Source organism: Rhinopithecus bieti, unplaced genomic scaffold, assembly GCF_001698545.2.
Source record: "Rhinopithecus bieti isolate Rb0 unplaced genomic scaffold, ASM169854v2 scaffold_29855, whole genome shotgun sequence".
Classification (NCBI taxonomy): Eukaryota; Metazoa; Chordata; class Mammalia; order Primates; family Cercopithecidae; genus Rhinopithecus; species Rhinopithecus bieti.
This window is the reverse complement of record NW_016813109.1, coordinates 858,455-874,263: the sequence shown is the minus strand read 5'-3', so window position 1 is coordinate 874,263 and position 15,809 is coordinate 858,455. Positions and strand designations below refer to the sequence as shown.

At 38.6% G+C, this 15,809-nt stretch overlaps 2 protein-coding genes across 3 annotated transcripts in view; both read right to left on the bottom strand.

Moving 5' to 3' along the window:
* The window catches only part of ADAM32 (ADAM metallopeptidase domain 32), a 139,426-nt gene extending 130,975 nt beyond the window's left edge, over nucleotides 1–8,451 (bottom strand). Inside the window, exon 1 of one of the 2 annotated variants that reach the window (XM_017847670.1) lies at nucleotides 8,156–8,451. In XM_017847670.1, coding sequence (XP_017703159.1) covers nucleotides 8,156–8,306 — 151 coding nt within the window. In that variant the 5' untranslated portion in view covers nucleotides 8,307–8,451. The remainder of the gene's footprint in view (nucleotides 1–8,155) is intronic. The other variant, XM_017847671.1, reaches the window with a different exon arrangement.
* A 2,820-nt stretch (nucleotides 8,452–11,271) lies between these two features.
* The window catches only part of ADAM9 (ADAM metallopeptidase domain 9), a 117,080-nt gene continuing 112,542 nt past the window's right edge, over nucleotides 11,272–15,809 (bottom strand). Inside the window, exons 21-22 of the mRNA XM_017847668.1 lie at nucleotides 14,330–14,397; nucleotides 11,272–12,664 (exon numbers count right to left, since the gene is read on the bottom strand). Coding sequence (XP_017703157.1) covers nucleotides 12,571–12,664; nucleotides 14,330–14,397 — 162 coding nt within the window. The 3' untranslated portion in view covers nucleotides 11,272–12,570. The remainder of the gene's footprint in view (nucleotides 12,665–14,329; nucleotides 14,398–15,809) is intronic.

The window sequence follows — 15,809 nt, the reverse complement described above, 5'->3', positions numbered from 1 at the left end:
ACATCGAGTACACATGGATGCAAAGAGTGGCACAATAGAACCAGAACTTACTTAAAGGTGGAGGATGGGAGGCGGGAGAGAACTGAAAAACTACTTCTCAGATACTATGCTCACTACCTGGGTAATGAAATCATTTGTACACAGAACCCCAGTGACACACAATTTAACCCATATAACAAATCTGCACATGTACCTCCGCACCTAAAATTAAAGTTGGAAGAAAAAATAAAACTTATAAAACATTTGTTAAACATGATTCCTTGCTTTGACTGGGAATCATGGAATTCTGAAGTGGCAGACAATGGATGTCAGACACTTGACTCTCAGAGACAGGGGAGCACAACTACCAGAAGAAGCCACAGGGACAGTGTGAAAAACAAAATGCTTTCACCTGCAGAGGTCCTTGGTAGTATCTAACTGATCACAGAGTCCCTAGAAATGAACTAGATGAGCAGGCTAGTCAAGAAAATTCTAGCTTGTGGTGCGCAGAAACTGATGCAGTCACCACGAGGACTCACAGCCTCTTCCCTGGTTCCTATACCTGACCCAGTTCAAAGGCTTGCAGCCTTTTCATTGAGGAGTGAGAGTCCTCTTTAGGAAGGACCTTGCCATGCAACCACAGGAATGTGCTACGAATCTTCCCCTGCAGCCTCCTCCATAGTGTCCTGTGTCCTTTTACCATGATGACTGTGCCCTGGGGAGGGGAAATAGCCAGACTTTCAGGGAGTATTATTTACTGCCTCTGAACTAACACTAATCCTGAGGACTCAAAATACCAGCATGGTCCATTGATCAGAATAGGGACTTACATAGATCAAGGGATAAATTGTGACCTGGATCCATCAATGATGAACGAAATTATAGTTTTTGTGAAATGAAGTAGCTCGTTGAAATTAAAGTCTCATTAGTTAGTTCATGTGAAACTACAGTTGATTAGTGAAAAAAATATAGATTCCAATGTGTTGATTTGTTCAAATCAACACGGCTCCCAATACCTAATATGCAGTTATTGACCTGGCAAATGTTATTTTCAATTGCAGTCAGCAATGGTGACAAATGCTTTTATCTGACAAGAGCAATAACACGTTTTTCACCACCTTTCCTTCAAGCTATCAACTGTCCTGTCATAGCACAGAGGGATACTGACCATTTTGATTTCCCATTAGAACATCATGCTGGTCAAGTTGCATGTGAAAGACACCATGCTAATATATTTAGTGAGCAAGAAGTAGCAAGTGCCCTAGATGTTTTAGTAAGATACATGTATGCCGGAATGTTGTAGAACCTATGGAGGTTTAAGGGATAGTTACAACCCCGATGTTTCTTGGGGTCCAGTGGTTGCAGCATGCTGAGATATCCTGTACAAAGTGAGATGCTAGTGGCTACACTTTGCATAGCCCACCACAAAAAAAAGAGTCACAACGAGTGGCGGGCCTTTCTGAGTTTTTGAATTCAGAGATAATACACACTGTTTTGGGGTGTGAAAGCCTGAATCATTCATTGGGTGACTGGTAAAGCTGTCAAAATCGACTGGGATCCAGCGCAAGAGAAGACTCTGCAGCAAGTTCAAGATACAGATGGCACTGCCCTGCCGCTTCAGTGTTATGACACAGGACAACCTGCAGTACTCACTGTACTGACACTCATAATGTTACTCAGGTGGCTGCAGTCATCTGGCAGCTCGCCTAGGCCTGGAGAGACTAAAACGACCCCATTCATGTCTTTTGACTGAATGGCCTAGGTTGAGTCATCTCCATTTCACACACCCTCTTATCGTCCTAGTCTAGGATTCTCCATGTAGCAGTCAAGACAGTGCTTCAAGAGAGCAGAGGGAAGCTGCAAGGCCTCTTGAGGCATAGACTTGGCAGTCTCACAACTCACTTCTACCACATTCAAATGGCCAGAGCAAGTCATGAGGCCAACCAGATTCAGAGAATGAAGAAATACATTCTACCTCTCAATGGGAGGAATGACAAAGAAATGTTGCAAAAAGGAAGCACACACAAGGATGGAGGAAGATTTAAGGCCATCGCCATCTTTGCAAACAATCAATTCAACACATGTGATATGGCTTTCCACTGTTACCAGTCTGTGCATTTCATCGTTAATTATTGGTACCCACATCTCTATAAATAGTCCCATAGCTAAACTCTCTTTATTTAAACCCTTTCAGTGTATCCTCAGTGTCATGACAGGTCTCTAACTGAGACCTACCTGTGTACTTTGGGAGTGAGGGGGCGGTGATAGTTTAACGTCTACTACTACATTCATGATGTTCTAATAGGAAATCAAAACGGTCAGTGTCCCTCTGTGCTATGACAGGAGAGTTGACAGCTTGAAGGGAAGGTGGTGAAAAATGTATTATTCTTGTCAGATAAAGGCATTTGTCACCATTGCTGATTGGAATTGAAAATAATATTTGCCAGGTCAATAACTGCATATTAGGTATTGGGAGCCGTGTTGATTTGTTTCAACAAATCAACACATTGGAATCTATATTTTTTTCACTAATCAACTATAATTTCACATTAAATTTCGCATTTCAATTAAATGGGGGAATGATGTAATATCAGTATTCATTATCCATTTAGAAAAATACAAATATAGTTTCCTATCTAGCACCACAATGTGGATTATAAGACTTCATGTACAAAGTTACAAAACTATTAGAAAGACTGAAAGGCTAAATTTTCTAAAGTTGTAAAATAACTTTAAGAAAATATGGGAAACCATTTGTTTTAATCATTGTACCAAGGGAAGCCTTAATAAGGAAAACAAAATGCAGAAGCCATAAGAAAGTGTTGATAAACTTAGCACAAAATCAGGATATCACAAATAAAAGATCAATAACACATTGAAGAAAACTTGTGCAAGATATAGAAAAAATAAAATGATTAATATCCAAAATATATAAAAATAGATGATATATATAAATGTATACAATATGCTTTCATCATTTATAATTTACTTCAAAAGGACCATATATATTTATACATATTTATATCTAAGTGTCTAGAGAAAAGTCCAGAAAGAGTACCATCAAACTGATAAAACAGTCGTTTTCTTTAAAAGTATAGTAAAATTGACAACCAGGAAAGATGGTAACATATAGGGTAGCCTCTTTTACTTGATTTTGAATGTAATCACATATTACCAAATAAAAATTATTAACAAGTTTACAATTATTTTTAAAGTTCCAGGATTTGGATCCAGAAATCTGTATGTTTAGAAATATCCAGAGATTATTCTGATGCAAAGCCAAATTTGGCCTCAACTATCCCACTTTAGGAAAAGACTGATACATAAATGTGTATGTCACTTCAAAATCTAGTAGGTATCACAGTTTTACACTAAATTTAGGCAAAGCCTCAGAATCATTTTCAACAAAACATTGTAGGTAGTCACTGCCACTCCATCAGATGTCAGCGTTTCCCAACTTGTTCTTTTCTTTTCTTTTTTTTTTTTTTTTTTTTGTTGTTGTTGTTGTTGTTGTTGAGACAGAATCTTGCTCTGTCGCCCAGGCTGGAGTGCGGTGGCATGATATTGGCTTACTGCAACCTCCGCCTCCCAGGTTTAAGTAATTCTCCTGCCTCAGCTGGGATTACAGGCATGTGTCCCCACGACCAGCTAATTTTTGTATTTTTTTGGTAGAGATGGGGTTTCACCATGTTGGCCAGGCTGGTCCTGAACTCCTGGCCTCATGTGATCCACCCGCCTCGGCCTCCAAAAGTGCTGGGATTACAAGCGTAAGCCACCATTCCCAGCCTCTTCCCAATTTGTTCTATGTCAAGGCAATCCCAGTCAAAATTCCAGCAAGCTATTTTGTGGATATCAACCAACATATTCTACTGTATACACGAGGAGGTAAAAGACCCAGAATAGCCAATTCATTATTGGGGGATAACAAAGTCCAGAAGAGGAAATGGACATACCTATACCATTGGGCCTAACATTTTCCTGTGTAAGTACATATCCAAGAGAAATGAAAACATATGTCCACACAAAAACTGGTACATGAATGTTCCTAGCAGCATTATTCCTAACAGCCAAAAGTTGGAAACAATCAAATGTCCATCAACTGATGAACTGGTAAACAAACGGGTGAATATATACAATGAAATATTATTCAGTCACAAAAAGGAATGAAGTTCTAGTGCATTCTACAACAGAAATGAACCTTGAAAACCTTATGCAAGTGAAATAAGCCAGACAGAAAAGGTCATGTTTTGTACGATTCCATTTATACCCAGAATAGGTAAATCCAAAGGGACAGTGGTTGCCAGGTAAATCCAAAGCAGATCAGTGGCTGCCAGAGGCTGGAAGGAGGAGGACATGAGGAGTGATTGCTCAATGTGAAAATGCCATCCCCAAACTGCTGATTTGGGGACCATCAGCAGTTTGGAGTTGGCATTTTCCTTTGAAAGTTTAAATTATCTCTTCTGAGTTATAATAAAAAAGACAGCCAGGATTTCTTGCACTTGTAGTTATGTATATAATTTATAATATGACAGCATTAATAACAGAAGTTCTCATTCATTGCTAGGGGGAATGCAAATGGTACAGCCACTTTGGAAGACAGTTTGGCAGTTTCTTTAAAAACTAAATATACACTTATCATATGATCCAGCAATAGCATTTCTTGGTATTTACCCAAATGAGTTGAAAACTTATGTCCACACAAAAACCTGCACATAGATGTTTATAGAAGCTTTGTTCATAACTGCCAAAGCTTAGAAGCAACCAAGATGTCATTTGGTAGGTAAATGGATAAATAAACTGTGGTAGATCCAGACAATTGAATATTATTCAGCACTGAAAATAAATAAGCGACCGGGCGCAGTGGCTCATACCTGTAATCCTAGCACTTTGGGAGGCCAAGGCAGGTGGATCACTTGAAGTCAGGAGTTCGAAACCAGCCTGCTCAACATACTGAAACCTCATCACTACTAAAAATACAAAAAAATTAGCTGGACATGGTAGCAGGCACCTGTAATCCCAGCTATTTGGGAGGCTGAGGCAGGAAAATTGCTTGAAACCAGGAGGCGGAGGTTGCAGTGAGCCAAGATCCTGCCACTGCATTCCAGCCTGGGCAACAGAGTAAGACTCCATCTCAAAAAAACAATTAAATAAATAAATAAGCTATCAAGCCATGAAAAGGCATGGGAGAACCTTAAATGCACATTATTAAGTAAAAAAAATTCCATCCAAAATGGCTACATATTATATGATTTCAAATACTTGACATTCTGGAAAAGGCAAAACTATGAGGACTAATGAGATGAGTCGTTGCCAGTGGCAGTGGGGAAGGAGGGATAAATAAGCAGAACACACGGGATTTGTAGGGCGGTGAAACTATTCTGTATAATACTACAATGGTGGATGCATGTCATTGTACATTTGTCAAAACCACAGAATGTGCAACGTGGAGAATGAACCCTAATGCAAACTGTGGACTTTGGACGATAACGATGTGTCAGTGCAGGCTCAGTTGTAACAAATGGATCCATGGTGCCAGATGTTGATAGTGGGAAAAATGCATATTTGGGAACAGGGGCTATATGGGAACTCTTTCAGCTCAATTATGCTATGAACCTAAAACTGCTCTAAAAAATAAAGTTTATTAATATTTTTAATTTTATTTTATTTTTTGAGATGGAATTTTGCTTTTGTCACCCAGGCTGGAGTGTGATGGTGCCATCTCAGCTCACTGCAACTCCCACCTCCTGGGTTCAACCAATTCTCCTGCCTCAGCTTCCTGAGTAGCTGGAATTACAGGCACGTGCCACCACATCTGTAATTTTTATATTTTTAGTAGAGACGGTCAGGGCTTCGCCATGTTGGCCAGGCTGGTCTCGAACTCCTGACATCAGGTGATCCACCCTCCTCAGCCTCCCAAAGTGCTGGGGTTACAGGCATGAGCTATTACGCCCAGCCCTATTAATATTTTTTAAATGGTTAGATGGAAATTTTATTTTACATGTATTTTACAAAAATTTAAAATTTTTTAAAAAAATAATACATTCAAAAATACATGGATAACATACCAGAGTTCAAGATAGATAATGGATTAATACAGCATGTTAAGAAAAGTTCATTGATATGTTCTACATTGCAACTAAACTTCACCATTGCTCAACTTTTGTTGTAGTACACAAAGAATACCTTCAATGATCTGAAAAAAAGGTATTAAGGTATTTCTTCCTTTTCCAACTATATAGGCTAGATTTTCTTCAGATATTTCACACGAAATATACAGCAACAGATTGACTGCAGAAGCAGAAATGAGAAGTAGCTGTCTTCTATCAAAGCAGACATTAAAGAGATTCACAAAAATGTTGCTCTTCTCATATTTTTTGTTTTGGAAAATATAGTTATTTTTATTTTGAAAATGTGATACGTATGTTAACATGTAAAAGGCATATTACTTTCCTTTTTTTGTTTTTTTTTTTGAGACAGAGCCTCCCTCTGTCACCCAGGCTAGAGTGTAATGGCACGACCTGCTTCACTGTAATCTCCGCCTCCCGGGTTCAAGTAATTCTCCTGCCTCAGCCTCCTGAGTAGCTGGGATTAAGGCACGCACCACACCTGGCTAATTTTTTTTTTTTTATTTTAGTAGCGATGGGGTTTCACCATGTTGGCCAGGCTGATCTAGAACTCCTGACCTCACTCAGGTGATCCACTTGCCTCAGCTTCCCAAAGTGCTGGGATTTCAGGCGTGAGCCACCACACCTGGCCATTACTTTCATTTTTAATGAATGAGATACACATTCTTACATTTCTACTTTAATTTCTAATATGTTAAACATTGATATAAATCCACATAAACAAAAGCTCTTTGAGAATCTCAATAATTGTTCATGTATAAGAGAGTTCTGAACCCAAAAACTTTGACAATCACTGCATTAAAGTTTTGTACGTTATGAACTGAATGTATCCCACAAAAATCTATGTTGAATCCCTAACCCCCAAGGTGACAGTATTTGGTTATGGTCTTTGGGAGGTAACCAGGGTTTCAGGCATAGAGCAGGACCCTCATGATGAGATTCGTGCCCTGATGAGACATCAGAGAATTTGCTCCTGCTCTCTTTCCTTGTACACAAAGAAAAGGTCCTGTGAGTATGCAGGGAGAAGGTAGCTGTTTACAAGCCAGGAAGAGAACCCTCACCCTGGTCTAACCAGGCTGACACCCTGGCCTTGACCACACCTCTGCTATGCTGCAGAGGTAATTGTGGCAGGATAGGAAGAAGAGTAGGAAGAGTTCTCAAAAATTTACAGTATCACCAGGGAGGCTTACATGCAAGTAAAATGTTCTGATATGCCCTTATTTTCCTCCTCTTATTACATACTATTCTGAATCTTGTCAGCCAGAGTCAGTACATGGCGTGTCTTACTTCCTCCCTCTCCACAGTGTTCCATTTGCATTGTTTGGAGGTAACCACAGTTTATTTAGCAGTTCTTTTACTAATGAACTTTTATAGTTTTTCAATCATTTTGCTGTTAAGTACTATATTAGTCAGCTCCCACTGCCACAACAAAATAGTGTAGACTGCATGGCTTAAACAACAGAAATTTATTTTCCTCATAGTTCTGGGGAACTATGAGCTGGAGTCTCCCTCTGTTGCCCACTGTTGCCCACTGCACTCCAGCCTGGGCAACAGAAGGGTCTCGGTCACACAAAAAATTTTTTTTAAATTTTTAAAAAGAAGACAGGATCTCTGTGGCCCAGGCTGGAGTGCAGTGGGGGCGATCTTGGCTCACTGCAGCCTCCACCTCCTGGACTCACGTGGTCCTCCTCCCTCAGCCTCCCGGGTAGCTGGGACCACAGGTGCGCATCACCATCTCGGAACATTTTTTAATTTTTTTTTTTTTTTAGAGATGGGGTCTTGCTGTGTTGCCCAGGCTGGTCTCCAACTCCGAGGTAAAACAATCAGCTCGCCTCGGCCTCCCAAAGCCCTGGGATTACAGGTGTGAGCCCTGGTGCTGGGTCCTGAGTCGCTTCTCCATCCGGACGGGGCGCCTAATCCCCTGGGAAAGGCCCCGTTGCCAAGGTGACAGGACCAAAGGGAGCAAGGCAGGGAGGGCCCCGGGCTTTGCAGGGAGTCAGGCCGCAGTGTGAGGAGCGTCCGGTCTAGTGTCAGGGTCTGGGCTGGCTCACCGGGTCTTGACGCCAGGAGGCCGCAGAGCCGGGCCAGCAGCAACCAGAGGCGGAACATGGTGCGGCTTCGGGGCTGCCAGCGGGAAGCCGTTGGGACGCCGGGAGTTGCCGGGTACGCGCGGACGCCGGGGGCCGCTCCCCGCGCGTTCATGGGGCAGCGTTCTCCGGAGGCCCCGGAGCCCGGGGTGCTCTCGGTGTTCAGCGTCCGGAACACTAAGAGCCCGCGGCGGGTGCCCCGAGACTAAAACATCCAGCTCCCTTCGCGGCGCACCCCGCTGCGTGGTTGCTGGAGCCACGGACCACCCAGCGCCCTCTGTCGCGATCGTGCTCGTAGTCCTCCACTAACTTTTCGCTTTGTGTTGATGGACCTTAAGAACTGACACACTTATTCACAGTCAGCGTGTGCTCTTCTGCACCAGACACTTCCCAGTTGCTTTTTTTTGTTTTTGAGACGGGGGTGCTCACTATTCTGCCCAGGCTGGTCTCGAACTCCTGGGTTCAAGAGATCCTCCCTCCTCAATTTCCTGAGTAACTGGGATTACAGGCACTTCCTAGGTCCCTTCAAAAGCGAATGTGTAATACTTTCTGAATTAAAATCTATATACACACCCAAATATATTTACCAAACCTGTTTCTAATAATTTTTCAAAACTAGCCAGATGTGTGAATATTCCAAAGAAGGGAAGAGTGAACCGCTTTTCAATATGAAACGCCAGCTCTTCATATTTTTGAAGAGCTCCAGCTGCATTTTTTCCCCACTGACGCTGCCCAAATGGACTTCATAACCAGGCTTTTTCCGCCAGTCTGGTTCTCCGCAGGCCATTGGCTAAAACTCATGTGATGTCATTCTATTGTTCAGAAACTTCTCAGTGCAATAAATACTCACTTCATGTAGTGAAAGAGATAGAGAAGATTCTTGCCCACAATTACAGTACTTACATTTCAGTAGAAAACTATAGCCAAATGCCTCAGCATAGCAATTTCTCTGAACTCAGACCGGAACCTGCCACTTAATTTCTCCTATCCCCAGTGCTTTGGCAGCTCTGACTTTGGGTCTTTCCTAAACAATGCTTTATTCCCTGGAACTGCAATGTCTCCTCCTTCCCAGCCTCACACCAGGTTTCCATCTGTATGCATTAGCTTTTCATTCTTTTCAAATCCCAAAGAATGGATTAATATCTCATACTATGTAATAGGCCAACACATAAACTAAAAGGCCTCATGGGAACAGAAAAATCTCACTTGGGGAATTAACACATTTAAAATGAAGATGTGATTTTTATGGATGCAAGCAATTTCAACAGGGAAATCGACAGCTGGAATTAATAGCATGAACAAAAACAAGGCAACAGGCAGATGCGGTGGCTCACACCTGTAATCCCAGCACTTAGGAAGGATGAGGTGGGTGGATCACCAGAGGTCAAGAGTTCAAAACCAGCCTGGTCAACATGGTGAAATCCCGTCTCTACTAACAAATACAAAAATTAGCCGGGCGTGGTGGTGGGCGCCTGAAATCCCAGCTACTTGGGGAGGCTGAGGAAGGAGAATCACTTGAGCCCAGGAAGTAGAGGTTGCAGTGAGCAGAGATTGTGCCATTGCACTCCAGCCTGGGTGACAAGAGCAAAACTCCATCTCGGCTGGGTGGAGGAGTAGCAGAACAAGGCAACAAAAAAATACACTGAGTTTTTATCTCAATAGGAACAGCCAATGCTAAGCTAACATTGCTTTTAGGCAGCTGCTGAGCCACAGCTAGTTTCACCTTGCTTTGAAACAAACAGAAGAGCAATTACAGTAAATGCTTCAACTCATCAATTAATGGTAAGTATTCTGAATGAATTTCTGGTTCTTATTGTGTTCTTTCTTACTCCCCAACCTTTCGGTTTGTATCTTTAATAGGATTGATTTTGTATTGTTCTTGTGTGTATGGCTCTCTTCATAACAGAGGATGTGCTTCTAAAAGTCAGGAAACATATCCTATCCAGAACTTAGATATCACAGTACCTAATACAGTGTCTGAAAAATGGTATGTTTCAGCAAACATTTATGAAATTTAATGAAATCTGATTTGGGTTTAGAAAACCCAAATTGTGCTTAACTCTATGGTTGCAGACACAGGAGAAAGGGAGAATGCAATACCCTGAACAAGGTCAGTTTGACATACAGAGTCAAACGGAGGTGTCAAATTTGCATAATTTATCCTTATTTATTTTTTTTTTTTTTGAAGATAGAAAGGACATCCTTTACTATTTTCAAATTTTGAAGTGGCATCCATGACCAAGAAAGTAAAAAACATAAAGTATATTAAAAAGTATATAAAAGTAAAAGAAGTTCAGATCCAATAGTCTTTTCAAAAACTTTCTTAACTAGTCAAAGATCTAAAGAACTATTTAATTCCAAGTGTTAAGTTACATAGTTAATACATTACCAACTGTAAAATTTCAGTGATATGCATTACGATTGCAAAAATTGAGGCTACATGAGTGAACGGCATAAACGTTTGAGTCTTATATGAATTCATTCAGAGATTTAAAATGAAATGATGGACCTTCATTTGAGATAGCCCACAATATTTAATATGTATACTTGATTGTTAAAATAACAAGCTGTCTTCAGAAAACTGAAATTTTGCCTTCTTCAAAACTAATCTGTTCTCCAAAAGCCACTGTGCACACTTTGGCTAAAGTCTGACAATTAGTGAGATAATATCTATAAAAGTTTGACTAGATTTTTATTTAAAATTATAACTTTTTAATTAATAAGTTTATAAATAGTTGAGTAGGAAGCTANCATGAGTGAACGGCATAAACGTTTGAGTCTTATATGAATTCATTCAGAGATTTAAAATGAAATGATGGACCTTCATTTGAGATAGCCCACAATATTTAATATGTATACTTGATTGTTAAAATAACAAGCTGTCTTCAGAAAACTGAAATTTTTGCCTTCTTCAAAACTAATCTGTTCTCCAAAAGCCACTGTGCACACTTTGGCTAAAGTCTGACAATTAGTGAGATAATATCTATAAAAGTTTGACTAGATTTTTATTTAAAATTATAACTTTTTAATTAATAAGTTTATAAATAGTTGAGTAGGAAGCTAGTAGGAGACACAAAAGAGAGAATTTCAAGTATTTTATTTATTGTAAATGTAGTATTTGTACATGTATATATACACAAACCAAAACACTTTTAAAAAACTAATGAAATTCCGTTAATAAACCTATTAAACTTTATTATGAAAGGTTATGAAAAAAATTTTAGTGCTTAAAATTTTACTATCCATACCATTTCTGCCACAGTAAAAATTCATCTTTAACACAGCTAAGATGATAACTCATAGATACCACAGTAACATTTTTGTACATATTTAAGAAAACCATTTCTTCCTTCTTTCTCCAGCCTAATTTCTATGAAAATATTAGTGCCTAATATTCTACATGACCCAGCACACCTTAGTAAATGTAAACATTCTAAATGATTTAATAGCAAGCTTGAAAGTTCAGATTTTAAAGTGCTCATGAAATTCTCAAGTGGTTTTGTAACAGTTCAATTGATTGAAGATTTTATAATTGTTCCTGCTTTATTATAGCCATGAATCAACAACATAATTGATTAGATCTATTAAATACTTCGTACCTTAAAGCTTATAATTTATTTAAAATAGTGCTATTGTGAAAGAATGTCATGCTTTAACATGATTCATAATAGAAATTCTAATATTAAATTAGTGTCTCTAAGAGTTATTATCTATAGTTGAAAGGTCATAAAAATGGAAGCGAGTAACTGTGCGTGAATACACACACCCTCTTTTAGTATACTTTATACTTTCAAAATATGACATCTTAATTGTGGTTCTTGTGCATTCTTTTGAAGACAACATTTGCTTATTCATGTAGTGAATGACAAGATTCTAGAGTATGATGATTATTAATTCGTGCATGATGAAAAATATTAGATATTATTGGCAGCTGATTAGTCAGTTTTCACAGGTATTAGATTATCACATGTTCAATCAGGAACTACATTAATGATAACTAAGGTAAAAAATTCAGAATAACATTTAAACACATAATGACAAAAATCTTACACCAATAGTTAATTTGAGAATCACTGCAATAACATGTTCAAAATAACGTAGTCCATGATTAGTGCATTAACCTCACTGATGACTGAATAAGACTTATTCAATGATGGAAACGGAAATGTTATTGTAAATTCCCTGGCTTTACTGAATTTCCTTGTATTTCTCAACTCTCACAATCAGTTTCTGTGTTTCTGTGTTAGTAAAGTCTGTTTTGTGGTATTTTGTTTTCATTCATAGTTTCAACAGGAAGAAAGGCTTTTCAAGAAAACATCAAGGAAAAAAAGTATTAGCTCAGTTCCCTGAAGACATTTGCAAAAAGAAGGTTAAAAAAATCAAGTGAGGGAACTATATAAAGGAGGTGCAGGAGCAGGACGGGCAGGAATTAAGTTTCCCTGAGATGATACTTTCGGTTGTGGTGGAGGTGGCCTGTGACGGGAAAAGAGATAGTTAATAGCATGTTTAGACTGGGTGAAATAATGCCATATTCATTACAAGCTCAACATAACACCATCCTCAACATCTCTGACAATAGGAAAGGGCACTTTACATTCTGAGATCAGTATTAAGGTGATATTCAATGGCTAAAGGGCTCCAATTAGAGTCTAAAATGGAATAACTACTTTAAATAATATTACTCCATAATCAACAATGTTGTATGAAGTTTCTAGTTTACATGTTTTTTCAAAAAAAAAAAAAGCACATGAAATGGTAAAGATAAACTGTAAAAGACACCAAGTGATCAAGCACTTGCCTGTGCTGTTAGAATTTGAGGGCAGCAAATTACTGCTAGGTTTAAACCTAGCTGTTTATAGCTCCCTCAACATGAGATCCACTCTGAGAATTAAAAGTATTATGACTTCTATACCAGGTGTCCGTCTCAAACCTCATACTTCCACCTGTGGACAGCCTCTCCTAACCTCATCATCCAATTCTAGTACACCTCTACTCCAATAACACATTAGAACACTACCTGGTGAATGTCTCCCTCATAATTTATATACTCTTCCCCTGATCCTCAGTTGGATTTCAATGTATTCTTATTGCATAATAAAGATTACATATGAAGATAGTCCTCAGAGTTGCAATGCAATTGTAAGTTGAAAGACTTTCGGGGGATGGGAGGGTCACATGCATTTTATGTGATACAAAATGAAGTAATAAATTATCTTCCTTCCTGATGATTTTAAGCCCATCCATTGAGTCATTTCAGTTCTTGTGTTTTTCAGTTCTAGAATTTGCATTGATTCTTTAAGTTTTTAGTTCTGTGGTGAAATTCTCAATACTGACTTTTAATTCCATGACATCATAGTTACTTTAAAGTCCATGTCTATTTACTGGATACCCTCTCAGTCTGTTTCTATGGCCTATTGATTTTTGGTTTTAGTCATATTTTCTTTTACACTTGGCTTTTTTTGATCATGAGCAAAACATAAGAAATTGTAGAAATCAGTTGAAGGTCTAGTCCACTCTTACTTCTGGGTCCCAGCACAGAACCTGAGATGTTTGCTAGGGTGCCTCCTCTTTGGCAGGATTCCAAATTTTGTCCAATCTGCCCTGTGAGTTTGCAGAATGCTCTCCTCAGCTTCCTAGCCTGTCTATTGTCAGAACAGGTAAACTCATTTAGGAAGGAAAAGTGGCCCCCAAAGCTGGGACTATTTCTAGATTTCCTTCCTCTCCTGACCTTACCCCCACAATTCCTCACTTCTTTAGTCTTCTATGCCTTCAAACACATATTTTCTCATATTGTCCAGCTTTTTTAGCTGTTTTTGACAGGAAGGCTGTTCTAACCCATCTGGTTTCCAACTGCTGGTTATCTCAAAGGCCCTTGCTTCTAAATCTTATGCACATGAAAGCTGTGGCAGCAGAATCTATGCCTTGCTCAAGCTTCTTTAATATTTCATTTTGACCCTGTACCAATATGATAAAATTTATATAAAAGTTATTTTAAAATCTTTCTGCAAATCATGTTCTTGTAAACTGTTGACAATAAATACCTTTCACTAAATTACATTAAAATACAGGGGAAATTATTAGACATTAACCCCTAGGTTTTATTCTGGTCAAAAAAATCTAAGTAAATTTTCTTCTGACCTTGATGGGAACTGCTGAGGTTGCTTGGCTGCATAAGTTGGTACTGGAAATCTGTTTGCATATATAGGCTAAAAAGAAAAATATAGTAAGGTTATTACCACTATGTGCTCATAAATATGATTTCTACATAAAAGAAAACTCTATATTTAAAATCAATAAACAGACTACAGGTGAATATTCCTTAATGGAAATGCTTACAGCCAGAAGAGATTCAAATTTCAGATTTTTTTCCAATTTTGGAATATTTGCACATACATTATCAGATATTTTGGGGATGGGACCCAAGTCTAAACAGAAAAATCATTGATGTTTCATACAGGCCTCATACATATAACCTCAGGGTAATTTTATACAATATTTTAAATAATTTTGTGCATAAAACAATGTCTGTGTATGCTGAGTCATCAGAAAGCAAAGGTGTGACTCTCTCAGCCCCTCATGTGGACAATCTGTGGTTGTTTGGCATCACCATCACTCCTGACTCTGAATTTATATACTACTGGTAAGCAATCATGTTCTTAGATTTATTCACATATAAGTACTCAACAGTGCGTTCTGACTACAACTCGTCACATTAGGGCAGGTGTGGAATTTTCCACCTGTGGCATCATGTTGGTGCTCAGAAAGTTTTGGGTTTTGGAGCATTTTGGATTTTCAGATTAGGGGTGCTCAACCTTATTTATTTATAATGCTGTGAATTATAGCATTATAATGCTATAAAATATTTTGCTTATTTGACATATCTTTACCACTAAATGTGGAATACTTAATTCTTTTAAGGTATTTTTTTTTTAATTCAGTAATACCAAAGTGCTATGATCTTGGTTCAAACCAACTGTATTAGTTAAAAGGTAACATATTTCCTATGTCAATGTATTTTAAATAAAATCTTCCAAAATGTATTGCCAAACCTATACAGTATCTAACTAATACTATAAATACCACTCAGCTAGAATCCTTGATTTTGGAATTCATTATATTCTTCCTTGATGAAGTAGCTGAAGTTTACAACAAAATGAAACTGTATAACTTAGCCTCAATAAGAAAGTAAAAGTAATATTTTTCACATATCACACTATGTTAGAAGACGTTAGGAAAGATCAGATGGAATTACTAAATCAATAAGGAAGTGATCTTGACCAAGATGTTCTTTACTATCTACTGTTAAAAGTTCTATGTTCTTTACTATCTACTCCTAAAGTTCTATGACTGGCAGAGAATGCACAGTGGTGGTGAAGACCTTGAACACCCTCTGGCTTCTACCACAGAACAGGTGGTCTATCATCTGTAATTTTTTTCACCACAGAATGATTTATATGTACTGTGAAAATTGGTGAAAAATGCAACAAAATGTCTCCATCCCTTTCCACAAGCCATAGAGCAGCACTCTAAAGGGATCCAGTCCACTTTTGGAATGACAACGTGGTGAGGTGATGGGTATGGGAATAAGCTTGACTGAATCTTACAAGGTATACATAGA